At 37.0% G+C, this 25537-nt stretch overlaps 1 protein-coding gene across 6 annotated transcripts; it reads right to left on the bottom strand.

The window, feature by feature from the left end:
- Positions 1-431: 431 nt before the first annotated feature.
- Positions 432-22400, bottom strand: LOC139762709 (putative methyltransferase DDB_G0268948). 6 transcript variants are annotated; one of them, XM_071687713.1, is made up of 8 exons: positions 22295-22400; positions 19530-19664; positions 15642-15802; positions 13577-13701; positions 13047-13132; positions 10288-10400; positions 3349-3489; positions 432-853 (listed from the first exon to the last, which is right to left on the bottom strand). In XM_071687713.1, the coding sequence occupies exons 2-8, from the start codon at positions 19638-19640 to the stop codon at positions 754-756; spliced, it is 837 nt and encodes a 278-aa protein (XP_071543814.1). In that variant the 5' UTR covers positions 19641-19664; positions 22295-22400; the 3' UTR covers positions 432-753. The 6 variants fall into 6 exon arrangements, with proteins under 6 accessions (XP_071543814.1, XP_071543815.1, XP_071543816.1 ...); XM_071687714.1 differs by lacking the exon at positions 10288-10400 and adding an exon at positions 8446-8549; XM_071687715.1 differs by lacking the exon at positions 10288-10400 and adding an exon at positions 7253-7356.
- Between the last annotated feature and the right edge of the window lie 3137 nt (positions 22401-25537).

Below are 25537 nucleotides of genomic sequence, written 5' to 3'. Positions count from 1 at the left end.
GTATGGCTCTTAAATAAATTGTGTTAAAGCTCGGTGTACACATCAACCAGCAGGTCATGATCCCTGAAGGCCCTGATAGCAAGGGGGTTTCCAGGAGGGCTGTGAGTTGCCTACACTGAGCTAACACAATATCTTTGCTCTAGAGCAAGAGCACCTGAATAAAAATGTCAAAAAGGATAACTGGGGGGTTGCTGTGAATAAATACTTGGATGTGGGGAAAGTCTGGCAGCTAAACAATGGTCTAAAGTATATTTGGAAAACACTCTTTCAAGGGCAGTGTAGAGGTTTCCTTGTAATTCCCAGTAAGACACCGATGAAATGAAATCCTTAACCACAGAGTGGTACTGCAAATTAAGCATAAAGATAATCCTCTAGTTAGGAGACATCTGAAACTAAAATATCAAGAGAACAAAAATAAAGAATAAATCAAATTCTTTTTGTAGAATCATATACTTGAATCTTCCACTTAGTTACAAAGTAAATACATTTCTGTCTGTGCAGAGTTCAAGTCATAGTCAATATTTTCTATTTTCACCAAATATATATAGAATTTCAATATCCTGTTTGTAAACAAATAACCAACCTAAAACTTTCCAAGGTAGCAATACATTATTAATAATTTTCAAAGAATCTACAGAACCAAGATTAATCAATACATTTCAAAATAATAAGCAACATTTAACCTCAACACAATAAAGCAACTATGATTTTTCTGATACCATAAAGCATTCTACAAATACAGTTATGTATATCCTAATCGAAAGGCTTGCGTCCCATGAGGAGAAAGTATTTGAAGCGTAGACATATTTGAGTATCCTCTGGAGCAGTTGTTACATTAAGGGTGGACATAAACCTGAAAAACAAAAGAAGTGGTCCATAAACATGTAAATGATTTTGAGCTTTCTACTATGAAAACTTTCCTGACTTAAAACAAATATTCTTCAATCTTTGCAGTCGCTGCATAACTCCAAATTTGTCGATAAAGACGCTACCTTCACCCAAAATACTCTTTAAACCTGCAGCCATAATAAACTCAAGATCATTTAACAGATCTACAGCTCACAATTCTGTTACAAAAACATAAATTTGAAACCTGGAAAACCATGATCTTCTCGAGCATGGTTCAATATGCAAGTACAGAACAAAAGGAGTCATCAGTTCCAATATAAGGCAAGGTGAGCCCATGTTAGTCTGAGCTCTTTCCTAAACTTAATGTATGCTAGGAGCACTTACTTAAAACTCCTGTCCTAGTTTAGTTCTGGACAGTGTATTAAATAGGGGATTCATATATCACTGTACAATAGCCTTACAATTACCATGAAAGAAAGACTTATCAGGACTTACTGATTAAAAAGCAACATAAAAAAATTTTCCCCTGTTAGCAAAGCCCACTTCTTCAGACAAGACTGTAGGCTTGGGTGAAAAATGTGTCCTCACCTAGTGCTGTTTAAGTTTTTAAAAATTTCACTTTTACTGACTAAAAGAAATCTGAGCATGATGGTGGTAAATCATTATATATGCAGAATGGAGGCCAATCAATTATCCTTCACCTTGTTAAAACAGCTTATGGAAATAGCAGAATGACATTTCAAAATTAAAACTTAAAAGACAAGACCTAATAATCTCCATACATACACCTAGCTTTTAGGAGTAGACAAAGCAAAGTAATATCTATGCTTATAATCTAGTTTTATCCAATATAAGCAAGGTGATGAGGTACCTGCACCTTTCACTGCCTGAATGAGCTCTCCATTGATACAGATCGAAGCAGGGATGAGAGTTATCTGTTTCTGTCCAGGTAAAGAGGGCCTTGAGTGGGATGATGCCATCTGATGGTGAACTATGCAAACATGAGAGAATTATTTCTGTGGTCTGTTGTCAACAACGATATTTAACTGTCTGCAACAATGCCTGGGTAATGTTACAATGGTTTTCTTGACTTTCCAAGCAATTTGTCAACCAAAACAAAACCTACACAGGAGTATGATGAACTGGTGCTGTCAGTTTATCAACATGATTAGAAATGTACAAATCAGTTATACCAAAAACTTTCCTAGTCCACTTACTTTTGGAACTGATATATATGTGTTCAAATGACAAACAAGCAAACTAAAACCCAAATACTAATAAAAACTCACATAATGTGTAATTCTACACATTATCTGGGTTGTTCAATTGTCCTGCTCCAGTTTTTTACCTGCCTGTATGACTTTCACATCCATTTAGATAAAATATATGTACATTTCCCATTATGCTGGCTTATCACACTTCATCCCAAGCTTGTTCAACTGGATTTTGTTCCTCATTAAAGTTGTGGCAATCAGATGCTATGATTTACTCCATCAAAAAACTATATGCACTATAATAATAAGTTAGGCCTAACATCACAAAAATTTGAAGCAGCATTCTTAGAAGGATAAATCAAATCAAAGGGTAAATCAGGGTTGTAACTTTACATGTATATCAGTAACAACCCAAAGAAAACAATAATGAAAAAGGCAAATTAAAGCCTAAGAACTTGACCTTCAAATCAACACAAGTCTGTCATCAATTCCCCATATGCAGCTACCGGTGAACATGTTGAAAAAGCCTGCTTCATACAACTTGCAATTCATCAAGGCTCTCAAAAAGCCTCTAGCCATTCTTTGTATAATTTCATCAGCAAACTCATGGTATCCCAGTCATTGGTACTGATCAAAACTGTACAGTATTCTAATTTTCCCTACAAAGCATGATACTGACTGACCATCTCTTTCAAATACATAAACTTAAAATACCAGAGCAACAACCCTAGCAGGTCTAGCTACAGGAGCATCTGGAGAGATATGCACAACACTGATGAAAGTGCAGTCCTTGGGCTCAAATCTTTTATAAATCTTTTCATGTTTCCCTACAATACTATTGCAGTCAATTATATTCCAGTAAAGAATTCTCTATACTACTCCAACTGTTGTGACCATTCTGCAATCAGTAACAACAAACACTAAATTTGAATTAAGCTTAGTGTGTCAGAAACAAGAGAATCCTCGATAATTTTTTACAGAGCTTCCAGTTATGAAAAGCCTTATATTCTGATATACCAAATTCAGCTAATGAAGTTTTTCTCTCATTTGTTTCAGCCTGGTTGATACAAGAGAATTTATTGCTCATGAGACAAGGGATTATGATTAATGACAGTTATATCAAAAGGCTTCACTTTGTAACGGGTCAAGGGAATTTATGTTGTTACAGCCTCAATTACTGCGTTGTGCTCTGGCCTTGAGAGGCACATATATACTCAAGAAGAACATTACCCCATTTGTCACATCAGAATATTAGCATTCATATACAGAAAAAAAAATTACAAACCTGTTCTGGAAATTATCAAGAATCTTCTTAGCAGCAGTATCACCATTTTTTGCAAGGAAGTTTTGGAAACCAGACCAGCTTGTGATGTATCCTGTTAAATCACTGACTGATGCAATCTTATCCACAAAATGAGTATCATCCCTGTATGAAAAACAACAAACAAGAAATTAAGACCCAAAAAATATGCTTAACACCAAGCATTTAATATTCTTTAAATCTTTCACCATATCCACAATTACAGTGACAATAATATTATAAATTTATATCATTGAGGGTGTCTGAGGTTTCATGTGAAATTCAAAAGATTATTGCTCTGAAACACAGAGAAAGATAACAAACTACATCTATTTCAACTGTCTCTGGCAATGAAAAAATACAAATTTCTTTACAAAGACTTTCTACCTAAATTCTATTATTTTTGCAATGCATATTCTATTTTGCAATACTAAACAGAATTGTAAGTGCAATGAAAAATAATCTAGACCTAAATTCTAAGGCTTTTCTTAATCTGTACCAACATCAGTTGTATAGATTATTTACCAATAAATCCTTATATCTCAGATCCCTGGGGATAGGGGAGAAAGAATACTTCCCACGTATTCCCTGCGTGTCGTAGAAGGCGACTAAAAGGGGAGGGAGCGGGGGGCTGGAAATCCTCCCTTCTCATTATTTTTTTTTTAATTTTCCAAAAGGAACAGAGAAGGGGGCCAGGTAAGGATATTCCCTCAAAGGCCCATTCCTCTGTTCTTAACGCTACCTCGCTAACGCGGGAAATGGCGAATAGTTTAAAAAAAAAAAAAAAAAAAATCTCAGATGAATGTAGACAAGACAAAAAAGTATTCATATTTTCTATACCCAATTGTACTTTGAGAGTTATACAGAAAAATTAAAAGATACATATTTAAAAACAAATGAGGAAACATATCCTAAACGGTCATGGAAAAATGCTGAAATCAATGCATAGGTTCCCTGATAAAGGCAGGGATGGCATGGTGAAGACAAGGTGGAGGAGGATGGAGAGCCAGTGGTGGTGGCAGGCAGGAGCATGACACAACTTTACTAATGACACATTACTTTTCATGAAGGAAATACAAGTAAAAGAAAATGATAAGTACAAATGAATAAGCTAATATAACTTACATGGTAACAGTACAGTGCTGATTTTCCAGTATAACTCCAATGGCAGAGGTGGTGGAGGGAAACCATAGGAAAGATTGAAGGGGAGGTACAGCAGTAGGGTGAATCTTGTGATGCAAACTCACTAAATGAAACTTACAGCTAAATATGATTTCTATTAACACATAAGTACATATATTTACATCTATTGTAGGTAGTAGCTGGTGGGCAGCCACAGACCAGGGAGGTATATCACCAGTACCACCCACCTGAGTACTGGGAGGGTTAGTGATGGCAGTGTAATGAGCCAACACTTCACCAGTTGTCAAGATGCACTCTTTAACCTACGAAGCTGTCTTTTCTTTCTGTCTCACCCACAAGTGGACTACTGGTATTCTGTCCACAAACATGCCATCTCACCTTGTCATATATAACATCTGGCAACACTGAACCCAAACTCATTCTTCGCAACTCTAGATTTCCCTGCGGTAAGTGCTTTGTGCTAGCCCTACCTTTTGGAAAAATGGTAAGAGCAACAGATAGAAGTAGCAAGTAGGAACATTACACAGTAGCTTTAGGTAGAAATATTAGGTAGGAGCATTAGTTGGGTGCATTAGGTAGAAGTAGACACAGTAGGTAGGAGCAGTTGTAGGAACATTTGGCAGGAACCTCTGAAAATACTGAGCAAGAGTTAATCTCTGCCGATGGCCTGTTAAGGGTGAGGTACTAAAGGCTAAGAAGCAGAACTGGGGTTCAACAGTTATGGAGACTCTTTTGCTGAGGCCATCCCCTTGAGGGAGTTCCCAAAGTGAATGGGCACCAGAGATATAGATAGATATTCACAAATGTATTTACACTTCAGAACTGCTTCCTGATAGCAGTATTCTCTGAAATAAACACCAACAGTGACCATGGCGTCACTTAACAGTCATACAAATGTCAAAACATTGGTTGGGGATTCACTTCAAGCCCACAAAAATTAGTGTTAATGTAATGACTCGGGTGCTTACTACACAAGTTGTAATATGAAGAGACAAAGTTGGGCTTTTAAGGCACATAAGTCCAACTTTGAAATGGGCACCAAGCAAGCAACCGTACTTTGCAATATGGTGTAGATAAAACATCACTTTGCACCATGCCACCCACTCTCCTCCTCCTTACACTGCCATCATGTCTCTGTGGAGTACATGAGTAAATACATGCACATCAAAACCTATTGTTGCAAACCCCCAAACATTAGTAAAATGTACCAAACATGTGACGAGTGATCCTTATAGTAAAAAACTAAGGGTTGAGCAGTCGACACTGTAAATTTGCTTGGCTTATAACCCAAGGAAATAAGAAAGATTTGTAATGATATACACATGATTATTGCAAGTATTTAGAATGAGACACTATTGAATGCAGCCAAAACAAGCTGTATTAGAGGCAGCCTCATATATGAAATGCTAATTCTGGAGAAAACTAAAAGGTTGTATGGAGAATTTGATAATATATACAGGGAAGCAGAAGGTTTTCATCGTACCCAAGGGGGGTTTGAGTGATTTAAAAGATCTAATTTAAATAACATCAAAATGACAGCTGAACCAGCTAGTGCAAATCATGAAATGAGTGAGGTATTCCCTGCCCTGTTAAAGGAATTATATTGCCTGCAAACAATAATGTTCGCCCACATGTATTTTCAAAGGTGATAGCAGTAAAGGCTTATTTAGGGTACTGCAATTCTTCCATCTGTTCTTCAAGATGGTTGGCTCTTACTTTTCTAGGGAGGGGAAACCCAAATTCTCGCCTGGAAGCAAGGAAATATTGTTACACATGAAAGTTCTAGGTGCACTGGGTGCTCAGAACACATGATCAGGCGCCTCCTTCCTACAACACCTCATTAGTGCTTTGCTGCATTCAGGCAATCAAGACCTTATGGACCTAGAATACTTCAGGAACCTTGGCAATTCCATCCCACAGGTCACAGCCAAAGGAGAGATGACAGAGTACTAAAATGTAAGTGTGACATTGCCTTTGAAAATGTATGTGGAGGTGGAAGAGTTTTCTGCAGATTCTGTAATAATGAAAAACAGGGTGGCTATTACCATAAGCAAGTATGGTATCAATGTGGATGAGACAAGGATGCTTTGTGGAAATGTTACATGTAAGGGCAGGCATAAGCACAGAGACTCTTTTCCTGTGGCCATCCCCTTGATGGGAGTTCCCAGACAGAATGGGCATCAAAGACAAAGATAGACAGAAGCCCAGTTTATTCCAAGGAGACACAAAAGCTTTGAAGGGCTACCTTAAAGAGCATTTTCCTATCACATGGCAGTCCAACCTAACAAAACAGTCAGGATACCTATGTTATTATCTGAAGACTGACTGTCTAAATGTGCTAAGCTTGGGATTAATGTTGTGCAAAAGAAAATTTACATCCTAAAATTATGTTACTCTTAGACAATACCCCTGCTCACCCTGTACATCTAAATGCTTTGCATTTTAAAGCAAAGGATGTGTTTCTGTCATCAAACACAACTGCACTAGTCCTGCCTGTTGATTATGGCATGACTATTACACTCATGGCATACTACTTAATGCTGCATATTCTCTCAGCTAATAACTGATGTACTAAATTACATTATGATAACATAAAAGCAAGCATATTTTCATGAATTCTAAAGAAATAAAAACAAAATACAAAAAAATTGTCAACGAATATATTACAACATTTTAGAATTCACTTGTTTGTAACTGAAATTCTTCATATAGATATGATAATAATGCACTCTGACAGCTTTCTAACCTTATCAAGTCTGGGTAAGGTATGATGTATTTCTGATCACCATAACAAGTACCGACATCTTCAATACCACTTTCCCAATAACCATTAGTGTCCTTCTGGTACACCTTCAAAAAAAAAGTAAAAACGTTTTTGCAAGCATTTCAGGAATATATCAGTGTAATCCTAAAAAACATTTCTGGAAAATGTCAGTTCAAAACTCATTAACATCTTACAATAAGAGGTGATATCTGAAAAATGTTAATTGGGTAGATAAGAAAGCTTTCCATCAAGACATTTTCCTGAGCCCTTATGGAAGCAAAGAACAACATCTATCTGACATTAATTCAAGTATGAATGGACTGGATTACTGTACCTACACAACTTTACTATTTCAGGAGGGAGCACCAGTAACAGTCTCAACGTAGTGCTGAAGTATAATGTACGAAAACTATAGCCTACTATCACCCACAGCTAAGTCCCACAGACTTTACCATTGTTTCTCCTAACCACTTCATAAGTCGTCATTCACTGACAGCATGTCATCCCACAACGACCCAATTAATTCTAAGGTATGCCTCTTGCCCTTCTGAACATTCCAGCCCTACTATGAAACAGTATGAGAAATCTTCTTATGAATGACATAGCACTGTTTTCAGATACAATAATGAATGACACAAGTTTTATCAGACACAATATCACTGAAGTCAATACAGTGTATACTATGGGAATGAACGAGTGTGAATATGAAACAGCAACAGAGAAGAACAGCAAGTTTAATGACATGAATTTCACCACAACAAATCAGGACAGAGAGAGATGACTGAATTATAAACTCAAATTGGAATGAGATCTCCAAAGACAATAACTCACCATGACTATTTAATCAGTTCATGAATGAGATGGTTAGGTAAATGTGAGGGTCTTGGAGAGAAGGGCAGATATGCAGTCTAATGAGGTTAGATGGGCCTGGAAGGTGAGTCAGTTGTTGCATGCTGATGACACAGCACTGATGGCAGATTCAATTGAGAAACTGCAAAGGCTGGTGTCTGAGTTTGTGAGATTTGAGCCACATAGAGGGTGAAGGAGGCTAAGATCCTAGGTGTAATAAGTAGCAAAACTAAAAGCATATAACATAATCAAGATGTTATTTATGAACATATGTACTCTTTAGAATCTTGTCAATGCTAATAGAAATTTTCCTACAGATTTCTAACCTTATACAGCTTGGGTAAGGTATGATGAATTTTTGATCACTGTAAGCAGCATCAACATCTGTGCGACCACTTCCCCAATAACCACCAGTGTCCTTTTTGTACACCTTCAGGAAAAGGAAGCTGTATCAACTTTTCTGTAAACATTTCACGATGTCACAGTAATCCTGTACACTGCAAACATCTATATAAAAAACAATTTGAAACCTATCAATATCTTAAGATTAAATGTGATATCTGACAGATCTTAATTCGGGAGAGGTGACAGATTTCCATCCCCGGCGGTATTTTCCTGATTCCTAAAGTAAACTTAGTACAATGGCCACCAGCACTAGTTCAGGCCCAAATGTAATGGATTAATGTATCTAATCATCCTTACCATCTTGGCACAAAGTATCAGCAACAAACGAACAATGACTTTAAATGCAAATATCCAATCTTTACACGTCAAAACTATAGCCTACTATTATCCACAACCAAGTCCTAAATACTTTTCCAAGTCTTGATTAATATTTTGCTTCAATTTCACAAATGACATTATTTGCACCCTTTAGCATCATGTGACAGTTTTTCTTCGCAAGATTTGATAAATGCTTTGCTTTAGTTTCACAACTGACATTGTCTGCACTCTTTAGCAACTTAAAGATATGACAGCTTTTCTTTATAACATCTGTATGCATTACTACACTAATCTGTGAATTTCTAACATCTTCCAGTGAGGACCAAACATTCTCTTGCAGTCTGAATTTCTTTGTGCTGATCGAATTTCTTTGTATTCAGCCTGGTGCAAGTAAACTACTGACTGACATGAGGGAACAATACAAGAAATCTTCATTTTACAAATGACATGGCACTTATTCAGATACAGAAGTGAACGATACAAGTCCAATTAGATCCAGGTATTGTAGAAATTGCAACAATGTGTAATGCAATAATGAATGAATGTGAATACAAAACAACAACAGAGAACAACAGCAGTCAGTGACAAGAATTTTCATTACAGCAAATCAAGCTGGAAAGAGATGACAGAAAGGGTGTTAAACACAAACTGGAATAAGGTCTTCATAGACAATCACCTAGTCGCAAATATGAAAGTATACTATGAGATACTAGGATATATAATGAAAGAGCTAATACCAAAGAAAAAAAAAAGTGAAATGGAAGATACCAAGAGCCAAAAACAGCGGCTGAGTAGAAGAGGAGCATGGAAAAGAAGAAAATGACAGCAATGAGAGACAAGAACAAAGATATTGAACAGAAAATAAAGAGCAGACTTTAACACACAAATATGGAAGAAAGTGGATGTAATTACCTACTTGTACTGTACAGGGAGGGAGCTTAAACTTGTGGGGCCCTATCTCTTAAACATCCTCTGATATCATACAACTCCTTAAATTTATGTATGCTGTCTACATTAACCCTGCCCTCAGTGATCTTATTCCATCCATCCAACACTCTTACACTATAAAAGAACTTATTCAATATCTTTTTTAACAAGTTTCTTGCTTTATTTCAAGTCATGTCCCATGGTTGGTCTATCCCTACACCTCTGGTGTGCTATCCCTACATCTCTCATAGAAAAGTTCACTGTCCATGCTAAAGGTTGTGATTAGGTCATCCCTCACTCTTCTTTCTTCCAGGGAGGGTAAATCTAAGGCCTCTAGCCTTTCCCTGTAACAAATCATTTATACAGCCATAGAAAGGACATGCATTACCCATACCATAATATTTCCTGCAATTCAATGAAGAGGACATGAATGTTATAAATTGCAGGAAATATCTGAATTAATTACACTGGACAAATCATGGACCTGTCATACACTTAAGTCACTATAGCTCACCCACCTGTCTTCCTGGAATTCATCATATATCAACTGGTACTTCTCTGCTCCATAATTTTCTAGGTAGACTTCTCTACTCCCTTGGTGAATATAGCCATTCAGTTCTTTTTTATACATCTAGGATTTGGAAAAAGGCAGACTTATGTGGTGAAATATAATGAGAATGACAAGTCAGCACAGTCACTTTACCTTTCTGAATTAGTATTTACTTTAACAGCAATGAATAATGGCAGTAATCATATAGCTGCAAAGCACACAAATGTCGTCAATCAATTTGTCAACAACTAGTGTGCAAGCCATCTTAATCTGGGTGCTGACACTAAATCATAACAGAATCACCACTCTAATACCACACTTAAGAGACTATACATCATATATCCAATACACAATCATGCTTGATTTGCAACGAAGCATACTTCCAATATTGATATGAAACAACTAGTTATAAAGTACACTCTGAAAATAATAAATGTATAATCATGGATTCCCTAATCTTTGTTTTTACAATCATTTAGTCACCTACGTACATAACCTATGAGCATTTGATGGAGTACTTGCTTGGTTTGGGGGAATTACAGCATCATTCTATCCCCAACCCCATTAAATGAGGTATATCCATTAGGATTCACTCCCTTTGACCATCATAAAATATATGAAGCTGGCTCTGATGCCACTTACTTCAGGGAAAGAACATATTGGGCTACAAAATTTTCCCCTTCTCCTAAGTTTCAATTCACCTTCATTTCTGTTCATGACAACTACAAGCCTGTTATTTACAGTCAAGCAAGCTTTCTTTAAAAGAAAATGTACTGATATGACTTCCTCTTCAGGTGATAATCTGTTTGGCATTCAACCAAAAGCAACTCCAACTACATTAGCAAAGCAACCTTTTCTCCTCTTTTCTGATGTGATCAATCAACAGCTAACTCTCCAGCAGAAAAGCTGTTCTTTTTGGCATCTCAATTCCCTTAATCCACTTTCACTCTACCTCTCCCAGTTACAGATGGACAAAGTGTTATGGAGAAAACCTTTCAACCCTTTCCTGAAAGTTAAAGGTCAACCCTAACTCACCTTTGTGCAGGACTGTAGTTTTGTTACATCTTCCCTAATTTATAAATGTCTCATGGAGGTTGCCCTGTATATGGACCTGAGTTGATTGTTATACCTGAGGTGAGGGATGATACTGAACTGTGTTATAAGAAGTTGTGACTAGTTCTACCACCTGAGTGGTTTCCTTTCTGCCAAGATGGTCTGATAAGAGGCTCCCTCCATGAAATTAGCTGTTTACTGTCATTACTGGTGTGCCTGCTTGACTGTTGTTGTTCAAGATCAGTTCATAACCATTTCATTAGTACAGAAAGGAAAGACAAATCTTTAAACCTAAGACCTGATTCCTCAACAACTGTACCAATGATATAGTAATGGAAATAAGTGGGAGAATGTGTATCCAGAAGTCCCTGTGATATGGGACTATCCCTTTACGGAACATCACAAGTGAGGCTATATGTGGGCGCAGCAGATGGAACCCTAATGGTTGCTGGTGTACCGCAGAACATTTTAGTATGTTGAGATTATCTTGTAACCCAGTATCACTCATAGAGGAGAAGACATACCTTGAAGCCTCTGGTCTATGACAAGACTAGTCTTGATGATCTATCTGGGGTTTTGAGTTGGTGGGCATCCTGGCAATACCTCATGAGAAAGTTCTGTCATGGAACTTCAACAAGGATTTGATTGCTTTTTGTACACAACCCACAATGATGATGGGTGAGTGATCATGAGTACACCTCATTTTAATCAGAGCAGAACAGTATATTTTAACCCCTACCAAGTAAGTGCTGTCTCAAGATGCTATAAAAAGGGCTCTGCATACAGCACAATAATGGATTTTCATTCCTTATATCTACAAAAATATTTCCAGCTCTACTTTGCTGTTAACCCTGAAACAGGTACAGTTGGAAACACAATCAGATACTGTATTTTCTTTTTTATGTAATAATTGGATAAACAATTTGACTTTAACTCTGTATTTTCATTCCCCTGGATTGAAACCTTTTCACTTTTGTCTGTATCTTTAACCTCTCATTAAAAATTACAATCCAACTCCTCTGCAGTAACTTGTATGTGCTCTTAGTGCATACAATTCATAATAAAAGGAGGTTAAAAAACCTTTTTGGATAACAAAACATATCCAGTAAAATTACCAAGACCACATTTTTTCCACTTCTTACCAAAATTCCATCTTTCCAGAATTGAATCATTTCTTATTACTACTTACTCAAATCAACATTTACATCGTGCAACACATTACAGTTTTATACTCTTTTACTGAGCACATCTCATTATATATCCTAGAATCCCTAATGCTCTTCTTTACCATCATTCAGTGGTGATCATACTGCTTATACCATTTATTCATTCCAATGCTACTTCTGAATATTTATGTTTCAGTATATGTCATAAGAAATATAAGTAAATAAGTAAGAATTCTGTATATTTACCTCTGGTGTTTACATCATATATTTCAGAGAGAAATGAATGCTGGTGTTTGAGTACTATATATGTAAATTTTCTTTGTTTTCCTTTTAAATTTTTAGTACCTTGGGACGGTTTTGATTGATATGCATGAAATCTCCGGCAAAGGATTTTGAATGTGCATCTATTATCCCTCTTACTTTTATCAGGACAGGTTAACAGTTAATACATATCCTGGATGGTCCCCATACATTGATAAAACAAAATAACTTCTGTACTCATACTTACATCTTCAATGATATCCCCAAGCTTTTCAGTGAGATCTCCATGAATGGGTTGAGGAAACAAATACCCATAGAGTGCAAGAACACCTCCTGCCAAAACATATCTATGTTTAGGATCTACGAAGACGATTATTCAGTTCAAAAAATAAAATGTTGGTTAGGGACATTACATTATTTACTGTTATACAATATCCAGTTTGGGTAATTTGATATCTAGCAGAAAAGTGACTCATCCAGAATTCTCTCCTTACTTTATTTCTTGCAGGCTTACAAATATTCATCCATGGTGGCTAAACTTCACACACACATGGCCTTCCTCGTTCCCTCTATAAATAGTTAAATACCAACCCTCCTAGAATCATGCAGAAGCATAAGAAACATATGGTAGCAGTCTCAACTTTCCCCATACATTTAAGGAACAATATTTTCATGTCACATAAAACTCAAAGGCAATAGTCGGTATCACAGTGAGTCACAGGAGTGAAGCAATTAGGTTAGATTTCATAATAATCTGTAATAAACTACGACTCTTACCTGGAACAAGAACACGATCTACCTCCTGGTAAAACTTTGGGAGATCAAACCAGTGACATGCCTGGCCTGCAGTAACCAACTGTAAACTGCTATTTGGGAAAGGCAGCTTCTCAGCACCACTAACTCTGCACAAAATAAAAATTCCAACTAAAGAAAAAGTCATTAGGAGATTTGTTGATAAAAATAACCTTGTCATTCTTTAAAAAGAGCAAATTAACTAAAGTTTGCTCAGTTCAATGCAAAATCATCTAATTCCCAATGAGTAGACCAGTAATGTTCTCAGTGAAAAAGACTGACTGGGTCTAGAACAAGCAACAGAAATAGACAGCACAGTACACATATATTTCATGCAAGCATTACAATTTTTTCAACTGAGTAAAAAGGCATAAACACTCATAAAAGTACTGAAAACATTCATAACAGAATATGGGACATTTAACTCTTCAACAGTGGCTGAAATCAACTGATGCACTCTAAGAAAACAGCAGTCTATATCAATTTCTGGTCTAACTTTTCCTGCCTCTGTTGAACCTTTTCACCCCAGGAAAAATCCACACGCAAAATATTCTTGAACATTTACAAACAATATTGCCTTAAAGTTTGCTATTATCATTAATCTAACTGTAATTTTTTAAAGAAAATAACATTGTGAGATACTGTTTACACTGCTATGTATCCATTAATCAATAAACTACCAGGTGTCTGAGTAACTCATGAATACTTTCAGTGATATGTGTGATATTTTTGTCACAAACAAATATGATTACTACGGGTTATCGTCAGAGATAATAAGTATCTTGTGAGTGACAGATCTTTTTTTCCATGACATATCCGCATATACTGACTAGTGAATAGTAAACATCTAGGCTATGCCATCTGATCCTGCTACAGAAAAAAATGATGGGTATATATGCCCAAGCTATAATGAAAAAAAGAAAATATACTGAGGTCTATAATCCCTATCCACAGACAATGGCTTACATTATCAGGCTAAATTATGTTACCATCAGTAGCCTACAGAGGTCTCTTCCACTACTAGGAAATTGTGGGGAAAAGCCTGCTCTCATTAGTAACCCTTAAACTACTAATCAAAAATTCATGGCCATCCACCTGAAGGTCACATATACACAACAGCCCCACAGAAAATACTCTTATGGTTGGACAACCTAAGTTATTAGGAGGAACCCTTTATGATATGTTTAACTTGGTAAATAAGAATAGCATACAAAATGCTAAGAAATAATTGACTTAGTGGGATTACATACAGAGGAGGAAGGCCTGCAAGGGAGGCATCCCCTCTGGAATTGTGGTTGTGGAAGAAATCATGTTATAACTTTACCTGATTTTATGTAATCCTTGGATAATGGAGGAATTTGGTAACAGATGACAAGTTGAGTCCAGTTAAAGATCACAGGCATCCATAAGTAATGTTCTTTCTTTCAAACTATTCGCCATTTCCCGCATTAGCAAGGTAGCGTTAAGGACAGAGGACTGGGCCTCTGAGGGAATATCCTCACCTGGCCCCCTTCTCTGTTCCTTCTTTTGGAAAATTAAAAAAAAACAAGAGGGGAGGATTTCCAGCCCCCCCGCTCCCTCCCCTTTTAGTCGCCTTCTACGACACGCAGGGAATACGTGGGAAGTATTCTTTCTCCCCTATCCCCATGGATAAAGTAATGTACTGTGCAAATAACTTTATGCCATTTTATCATACAAAATAAGGTTACCTTCTTTTCTATTTCTGCACTACACAGTAAATTCTCTTCTGTCCCCGCACTACGCTCTTATGATGTTTTTGAACACTTTTGATGGAGGCAACCATGAAATATAGTTTAATGAATGAATAAAAACAGCAGCCATATGAACTACAGAAACATTTCTCCAATGAACATAATTTCACTGCTAGTATCTTGAGAGGCAAGAAGTACAAAATTATCCACCAAACTTACTTTCATTTTGGTTTCTTTCTGTCATACTGTAAAACAAACAAACAATAACTTTAACCCTAAATGCACTAAAATTTCCTTTACACATATCTAAAGGTATTCTGCATATAACAAATACTCACTTGAAGGAAATATTTGTCCTTGTGTTTTGCTTAGTGGCCTCAGAAATCTGAGCTTCAGATATGTCAAGGCCTGTGACAGAGGCAAAATGTGGGCCTAGTACCTGGGTGCTTTGACCAGATCCACAGCCAACATCTGCTGCAGCTGCCAAAGATTCTTTATACTGGAAATATAAATCACATAACAAAATTAATGGAATAGAATAATATGATTTAGAATGGTAAAATTAAAAAATTAAAAAAACAAATATTCAGGAATTCATATCATTCAATGCATCAGTTTTTTCTTCATTCACTCTAAAACTGGTAAGCATTTGTTTTGGTATATAATGCTGAAAGAAATTTCATCTTTTGATTCTGAGTATAACACATGTGATGGCAATAATCACAAAACATGATACACAACATAAAATCTAAATCACTTCTATTCTGATGGGTCAATGGACACCCTAATATTAATACATTTCTCTTACTTTCAACTAGAACCATAAGAGTACAATTTACCATGAAGGTTGTTTTGAAAAAATCTCTCCAAGGAGGTATCTCATGAGCATAAGAGATTCTCTACACTGTCTAGGAAAATCAGCGTCAGGACCTTTCAACCCCTTATATTTCCAGTGTGGAAGTGCAGGCCTTCCCCACCCATCGCAAACTCCTTAATCATGGCAGCAGCAGCTTGTTCATTTAAGGCCTACCTCAGGCTAATCAGAGATCATCACAGAGGGGCCATCATCAGCCCAATCACTTTCAGCTAATCAGCAGCTCAATGTTTGCAGGTCATGGACATCAACCCAAAGCAGTCACAGATGAATCATTGCAGAGAAAAGGCTTTTCATAAACAGAGAGAAGAGGGCAAGGCAGGGGAAGAAAACTACAAAAAGTTATTCAAGGGAAACAGCATTTGGAGGAAGAGATTTCTCACTTTTCATGACTTACATTTCTCTCTCTTGTAGTCAGTCTGGCAAGCATGAGAGCATACCCACAAAGAATTAGGGTACACATTCTTTGAATGGTACTAAGTTCTCAAATTATAATGCATAGTAGACTGGTTTAACACATCAGCTAACATATACTGTAACCAATACTATGTAGCATCACAAACACAGGCTTGACAAAATATTCATAAGATAACACACCATGCTTGATCCTGGATAAACACTAAAATGTTTTTGAATAACTAGTTCCAGGAAGAATGAAATATTTAAAGATACTGTACAGTTTTTCATTCATTGCATAGTTTTTCATCATTCATTGCATAGTTTTTCAGTCATAATGCATCTTATAATTATGCCAAGGTAGTATAGTATTAGAATCCTATGTCACACACCCTGGTTCTGAATAATATTCCAGGCAATAATGGTCACTTTCCAAGGAATACCTAGTTTTCATATTCTTAAAATGCCATATAAATGAGAGCTAACTGATGTGGAAATATGAAAATATGGGTTATAATACCTTCATATATCAATAAATATGATGTAACTAATCATTCAATCTAAGATTCCCTTTCATGGGGCTCCTGCAGTCTCAAGGCTGTGCTTCAAATAAAGGCAGGGATACGAAGCACTCTATCTGAGCAAGAAATTCCTTGATGAAACTGTACTCCTTTCCATCCAATGATGATACAGCCTTGGCAAAGGTGAGTTTCCACTTAATTATTCTATCATTTCTTATTGTACTTTGTCGCTGTCTCCTGGGTTAGCGAGGTAACGCAAGGAAACAGACGAAAGAATGGTCCAACCCACCCACATACACATGTATATACATACAAGTCCACACACGCACATATACATACCTATACATCTTAACATATACATATATATACACACACAGACACATACATATATACAAATGTACATAATTCATACTGTCTGCCCTTATTCATTCCCACCGCCACCCCGCCACACATGAAATGACAACCTCCCCCGCATGTGCGCGAGGTAGCACTACAAAAAGACCATAAAGGCCACATTTGTTCACAATCAGTCTCTAGTTGTTGTGTATAATGCACCGAAACCACAGCTCCTTTCCACATCCAGGCCCCACACAACTTTCCATGGTTTACCCCAGACGCTTCACATGCCCTGGTTCAATCAACTGACAGCACATCGACCCCGGTATACCACATCGTTCCAATTCACTCTATTCCTTGCACACCTTTCACCCTCCTGCATGTTCAGGCCCTGAACACTCAAAATCTTTTTCACTCCATCTTTCCACTTCCAATTTGGTCTCCCACTTCTCCTCATTCCCTCCACCTCTGACACATATATCCTCTTTGTCAATCTTTCCTCACTCATTCTCTCCATGTGACCAAACCATTTCAAAACACCCTCTTCAGCTCTCTCAACCACACTCTTTTTATTACCACACATCTCTCTTACCCTTTCATTGCTTACTCGATCAAACCACCTCACACCACATATTGTCCTCAAACATCTCATTTCCAACACATCCACCCTCCTCCGCACAACTCTATCTATAGCCCACGACTCGCAACCATATAACATTGTTGGAACCACTATTCCTTCAAACATACCCATTTTTGCTTTCCAAGATAATGTTCGCGACTTCCACACATTTTTCAACGCTCCCAGAACTTTTGCCTCCTCCTCCACCATATGATTCACTTCTGCTTCCATGGTTCCATCCGCTGCCAAATCCACTCCCAGACATCTAAAACACAAATTAAACAACTATGGAGACATCACACACCCCTGCCGCAAACCAACATTCACTGAGAACCAATCACTTTCCTCTCTTCCTACTCGTACACATGCCTTACATCCTCAATAAAAACTTTTCACTGCTTCTACCAACTTGCCTCCCACACCATATATTCTTAATACCTTCCACAGAGCATCTCTATCAACTCTATCATTTGCCTTCTCCAGATCCATAAATGCTACATACAAATCCATTTGCTTTTCTAAGTATTTCTCACATACATTCTTCAAAGCAAACACCTGATCCACACATCCTCTACCACTTCTGAAACCACACTGCTCTTCCCCAATCTGATGCTCTGTACATGCCTTCACCCTCTCAATCAATACCCTCCCATATAATTTCCCAGGAATACTCAACAAACTTATACATCTGTAATTTGAGCACTCACCTTTATCCCCTTTGCCTTTGTACAATGGCACTATGCAAGCATTCCGCCAATCCTCAGGCACCTCACCATGAGTCATACATACATTAAATAACCTTACCAACCAATCAACAACACAGTCACCCCCTTTCTTAATAAATTCCACTGCAATACCATCCAAACCCGCTGCCTTGCCAGCTTTCATCTTCAGCAAAGCTTTTACTACCTTTTCTCTGTTTACCAAATCATTCTCCCTAACCCTCTCACTTTGCATACCACCTCGACCAAAACACCCTATATCTGCCACTCTATCATCAAACACATTCAACAAACCTTCAAAATACTCACTCCATCTCCTTCTCACATCACCACTACTTGTTATCACCTCCCCATTAGCCCCCTTCACTGATGTTTCCATTTGTTCCCTTGTCTTACGCACTTTATTTACCTTCTTCCAAAACATCTTTTTATTCTCCTTTTGGGAATATTCTGAAGTACTGTACACATGATGAGTTTGATTTTGTACTTTTCATTCGAGAATTTTTTCATGGGCCAAAATGAACAAGAAACAGTAGATCAGCAAATTAATTCAACAACCCATTTTTCATTTATACTACTACTAAATGCTAAGGAAGAATACCAGTATCTACAATTCTGTAAATAAGAATAGCAATAACAATATCTTTGTCATTTTCTTGAACAATACTTACATTCCTCGAGAAATTATTGTCAACATACCTAGTGAAATATAGATTAGTATGAAATTCAACAAAAGAAGACATAATATGATTACTTACCTTTTCTGTCAGGAATGAAATAACTCGATCAGTTAGAGTCGCAGGAGTCTGAGGTCTAAATTTAGCATATACAGCTGCATGAGCTGTTCCCTCAAAGAATCGGTGAGCCATGTCCTCTGCACTCACTGCAGTAATCTATAAAGTCATATATATATATATATATATATCAGGACATACATATATATCATTTTCTTTATGATACTGAATATCACCATTATAGATAGAAAAGCTTGCATGACTTATGAGTCATGTCCTCTCCACTCACTTCAGTAATCTATAAAGTCACACATATATATCAGGACATACATATATGTCGTTTTCTTTATGATACTGAATATCACCATCATGGATAGAAAAGCTTGCATGACTTATATGGATATACTGCCTTTAGTATCTTGGCTTTTGTTTACTACTACGTGTTATCACTTACTATGAATATCATCAATATCAGATATTTTTGGTAATTAGGCATAACAAGCTATAACAAGTCTCATTATCCTAAACCATGGTGGTCATGCTACTTTAAATCCCACAATAAGCTAAAAGAGAAGGTACAGAGGATGGCTAAATGTTGGTAAAAAACTGACTGAGCTGAGTTACATGGAATTATGTAAGGCCTTAAATCTGCCTAACTTTGAAGAAAGAAGAGTAAAGGGTGACATGGTCACAACCTTTAGGTTTTTAGAGAGAAAATCCTTCGAGGGATGTAATGTTAGAACAACCAAAAATCAAGCACGGAATACAAAAAATGGGAAGAAGTACTTTTACAGAATGGAATAAAAAGATTAAAAGAAATGTTAGTTAAGGCAGAACACAGAAATCTAAAAATTGCACAATATTAGAGAAACTTAAAGATACAGGGTCTCATGAGTGCAAAACTCTTCTCCATGCAATACAAATAGGCAACTGCAAAGAGTTACCATGCTAGTCAGTCTACTCACCTGATAACCTTATCGCACAATAGCAGTTGTTTTAATGACTAGTTCACTCTTAGCGTTTAATATCTCTTGTGCAACCACTAAATGGTAATTTATCAGTTTAGCAGCATCACTGCCATATTAGCTTTGGATAAAGACTGATTTTGTTCTGCAATGTGAATGCAGTGTTCAAAGAAAGCAATAACAGTTGCACAGCATGATATGGAGTATTACAGTTTGTTGAAAGATATCAAATAAGATGACAGTAGCAATGGATAAGTATATCAGAAAAAATGCTATGTTGATTAATGGAAAAATATGTAATAAACTGGTTAAATATCAATAATAACCAATGAAAACCTCACCTAGTGGACAAAGATTGTTGGTGAAATATGTATTCTTTTAATCTGTATGCTGTTTAGGATCACATGGCATCTCATTATGTCATGTTCATCATCACACCAATTGCATCAAACTCATTCAAGGGTGTAACTGGCACATTTTGACTAAACAAATGAGAATTACAATAAATCATGACTGCTGGGGAGGTTAGGTTGATATACATGCAGATTCTGTTGACTTTATAAGGGTTCATATCCATGATATACTTCTATCTATTGTTGGATAAAACATAAAGCTCTAAATCATGCTACTCAACTATTATGGTGTTTTCATAGCAAAACCACTTAATAATCAAAGTTTTCATAGCAAAACAACTTAATAATCAAAGCCAACAGTGATATGGAGTTAATTCAGATATATACCACATACTAAGCAAAAGGAGTTAAGTTTCAGTTTTGGGGCACCACAGAGATAAGTTGGGATGTGGAACAAACATAGATCAAAGAACTTTGACAAAGAATAATGACAGTGAGGAGGGATATGATAATCTGGGGTTACAGTGAAACACTTCTAGAAATCAACAGTACCTATGAAAACTTCATCCAATTTCCCTAGTAATTGAATTCATCAAATTTTCAGTGTTATAAGAAAACATGCGAATGTTGAGATGCTTGATTTTAATTGATGGGAAGTTTATTAGTTATATATTACAGCTGTATTCGCTGTAGTAATTTGCCACAGTTACTTTTCTCATGAAGCTAAACTGGTAATCTATCATATACTTTTGGAGAAAGCTGAATGGTTTAGTCTCATTTTGAAGACTTAATATCTATCATTGTGAAAGTTATCAAATAAGGTGACAGTAAAATATCAGAGAAACATAGAGACTACGAAAAAATCATAGGATACCAAGGAAAAACCTCACCTAATCTCCCTACCTGATAAGGTTTAGTTATCTTATATTTCAAAAGTCTAGTCGAATTAAAGTTACATAAAAATGCACTGCCAACATGGAGGCGGGTGTCAACAGATGACACAGCATGTGGCCATGGGATTCTCATATAATGATGCCGTTATGTTTCTACAACCATATCGTCTACTAGGTACCAACTTCATAAGATGTGTTGATATATGTATATTACTTTATTTCACACTAATTTAACCCATAATTTCCCTGTATAACCCTTGTCGACAACCGTTCAATATAATGCTCCAAATCCAACTCCACATATGTCATTATATTGTCCATACATTACAACTGCAGTGCAGGACACAACCAGTCAATGTTCCAGCCTAAAAAGCAATGGAGAGATTTATTATATATATGATTAGTACTCGAAAGTTGTAAATACTCAATATTTAGGCATAAATCAAAAGCCTGTGGACTAAGGTAGTATTAACTAGTTATAAAATGGAGTAAGTACGAGATTCACGGAAAAGACTTGAGTGAAAGTACTCTCTATATAATATAAAAATGATAAAAGACAAACAGTAATCATAGTTTACCTGTAAGTTGGCTAGAATGCGGTTACCACCACACGATAAGTCTTATCACCATATTTACTCCAATAAATGGTGACTGGCAACTTTCCCTCCGTGAGGTGCCAGTGCCATGTACGGTTTTATCTATCTATCTATCTATCTATCTATCTATCTATCTATCTATATATATATATATATATATATATATATATATATATATATATATATATATATATATATATATTATATTTGGAAATTCATTAGTCTTCATAAACTATACCGAAATAACCTAAATTCAAATGACATTTTTTAGTCTTAATTCTATGGTGCTCTAAAACCAAGAATCTATACTCATATTTGCTTGATATTCTTCAGCACCTTCCTATAAACGTCTATCGTGCTGGCATTGCCTTTTTCATGATTATTCGTTACATAACAGGAGAGAATTTTCAGTTCAGGGGCCCCATGGCTTGTACATTTTCTGCTGTAACAGATCTTAAATATATATATGTACTATGTCTTTATTCACTACGTCCTCAGTCATTCAATTCCATTTATCTACCACTTTAATACTAAATTTCTTTACATCCTCTTCAATGTTTCGTAATTTCGTGTTATGTCCTCTGGTTGCTCTATCCCCACATTGAAGATTTGTTCTCTGTCCATGTCTTTCATCTGTTCTATAAATTCAAAGTTCGTGATCAGGTCATCCCTTGATTGTCTAAATGATTTCAGAGAACTGGCTTGTTAAATGACTCAACGCCTCCCTCCCCTTTCCAAAGTACAACCCCAAAGAGATTTCTGAAGTGTTACTTACTGCTATGTCTATTTCGAAGCTTTATATATTGGGGAAACCTACAACATGCACGAATATTGGGCATTGGAAGAGGTGAAATATACTTGTCACTTGAGTTTTTATAACTGTGACATCATGTTTAGAAGTCTATTGGGTTTGGCCGAAACCGAGGCGAGCACAAGGACATATCGAGGATGTAAGGCACGTATACGAGTAGGAGGAGAGGAAAGTGATTGGTTCTCAGTGAATGTTGGTTTGCGGCAGGGGTGCGTGATGTCTCCATAGTTGTTTAATTTGTTTATGGATGGGGTTGTTAGAGAGGTGAATGCAAGAGTTTTGAAGAGAGAGGCAAGTATGCAGCCTGTTGTAGATGAGAAAGCTTGGGAAGTGAGTCACTTGTTGTTCGCTGATGATACAGCGCTGGTGGCTGATTCGTGTGAGAAACTGCAGAAGCTGGTGACTGAGTTTGGTAAAGTGTGTGAAAGAAGAAAGCTGAGAGTAAATGTGAATAAGAGCAAGGTTATTAGGTACAGTAGGGTTGAGGGACAAGTCAATTGGGAGGTAAGTTTGAATGGAGCAAAACTAGAAGTGAATTGTTTTAGATATCTGGGAGTGGATTTGGCAGAGGATGGAACCATGGAAGCGGAAGTGAGTCATAGGGTGGGGGAGGGGGCGAAAGTTCTAGGAGCATTGAAAAATGTGTGGAAGGCGAGACCATTATCTCGGAAAGCAAAAATGGGTATGTTTGAAGGAATAGTGGTTCCAAAAATGTTATATGGTTGCGAGGCATGGGCTATAGAGTTGTGCGGAGGAGGGTGGGTGTGCTGGAAATAAGATGTTTGAGGACAATATGTGGTGTGAGGTGGTTTGATCGTGTAAGTAATGAAAGGGTAAGAGAGATGTGTGGTAATAAAAACAGTGTGGTTGAGAGAGCAGAAGAGGGTGTTTTGAAATGGTTTGGTCACATGGAGAGAATGAGCGAGGAGATTGAGAAGATTGACCAAGAGGATATATGTGTCGGAGGTGGAGGAAACGAGAAGTGGGAGACCAAATTGAAGGTGGAAAGATGGAGTGAAAAAGATTTTGAGTGATCGGGGCCTGAACATGCAGGAGGATGAAAGGCGTGCAAGGAACAGAATGAATTGGAACGATGTGGTATACCGGGGTTGACGTGCTGTTAATGGATTGAACCAGGGCATGTGAAGCGTCTGGGGTAAACCATGGAAAGTTTTGTTGGGCCTGGATGTGGAAAGGGAGCTGTGGTTTCAGTGCATTATACATGACAGCTAGAGACTGAGTGTGAACGAATGTGGCCTTTGTTGTCTTTTCCTAGCGCTACCTCGCGCACATGCAGGGGGAGGGAGTTGTCATTTCATTTGTGGCGGGGTGGCGACGAGAATGAATAAGGGCAGACAGTATGAATTATGTACATGTGTAGATATGTATATGTCTGTGTGTGTATTTATATGTATACGTTGAGATGTATAGGTATGTATATGTGCGTGTGTGGACGTCCATGTATATACATGTGTATGTGGGTGGGTTGGGCCATTCTTTCGTCTGTTTCCTTGCGCTACCTCGCAAACGCGGGAGACAGCGACAAAGTATTATAAATAATAATAATTTTTGATTTTCCAAAAGAGAGAACAGAGAAGGGGGTCAGGTGAGGATATTCCCTCAAAGGCCCAGTCCTCTGTTCTTAACGCTACCTCGCTAACGCGGGAAATGGCGAATAGTATGAAAGAAATATATATATATATATATATATATATATATATATATATATATATATATATATATATATATATATATATATATATATATATATGCGATTATAGTTTAAGACAAGTTTCAGTATCTCCTCTCCTTCATCAATGGGCTAAGCGATCCAAGAATGTAAGCCTGTTTTAGGATCAAAGATTATACTCCTTTAAATACTTTTCGTGTGGCAGTGTATGTTAAAGTCTTTATCAGTTCTTGGCAATGTTCCTCAAACGCTATCATTTGATACTGAAAAAAAAGTATTTGAATTATCTGGATGTCTAGTCGATGGAAAGGGAGATATGACAGACTCTGTACAGAGACGGGAAACTATTTTAACTATAAAAGGTTCAAGGATAGATCGTGAAACTCACTACACAGAGTTAAAGAAGGAGAATAATGTCTTGGCTGTACAGAACACCAAGAGAAACAACATACCCGGCGTAAAAAGTGGAAAACAAGAAAGTTTATTCGTTGTATATATTACTTAAAAAAAATGGCTTACCTGTTTTTTAGCGCTTTAAGCAATATATTTACAGCACAAAGTTGCTAACCACGAAACTACATTCGGCGTGATGAGAAATGGGTTACAGAGGCGTGCTGCCATTATAGAACGATAAGAAAAACTGATATGCTGTTCCCTAAAAATAAGAATTAAAGAAAGACTTTACTTCGTCCGCCCGAGTTGCCAGACCCAGGTTTTGGTGGCC

The sequence above is a fragment of the Panulirus ornatus genome, chromosome 44, assembly GCF_036320965.1.
Source record: "Panulirus ornatus isolate Po-2019 chromosome 44, ASM3632096v1, whole genome shotgun sequence".
Taxonomy (NCBI): Eukaryota; Metazoa; Arthropoda; class Malacostraca; order Decapoda; family Palinuridae; genus Panulirus; species Panulirus ornatus.
This window is presented reverse-complemented; position numbering and strand designations above follow the sequence as displayed.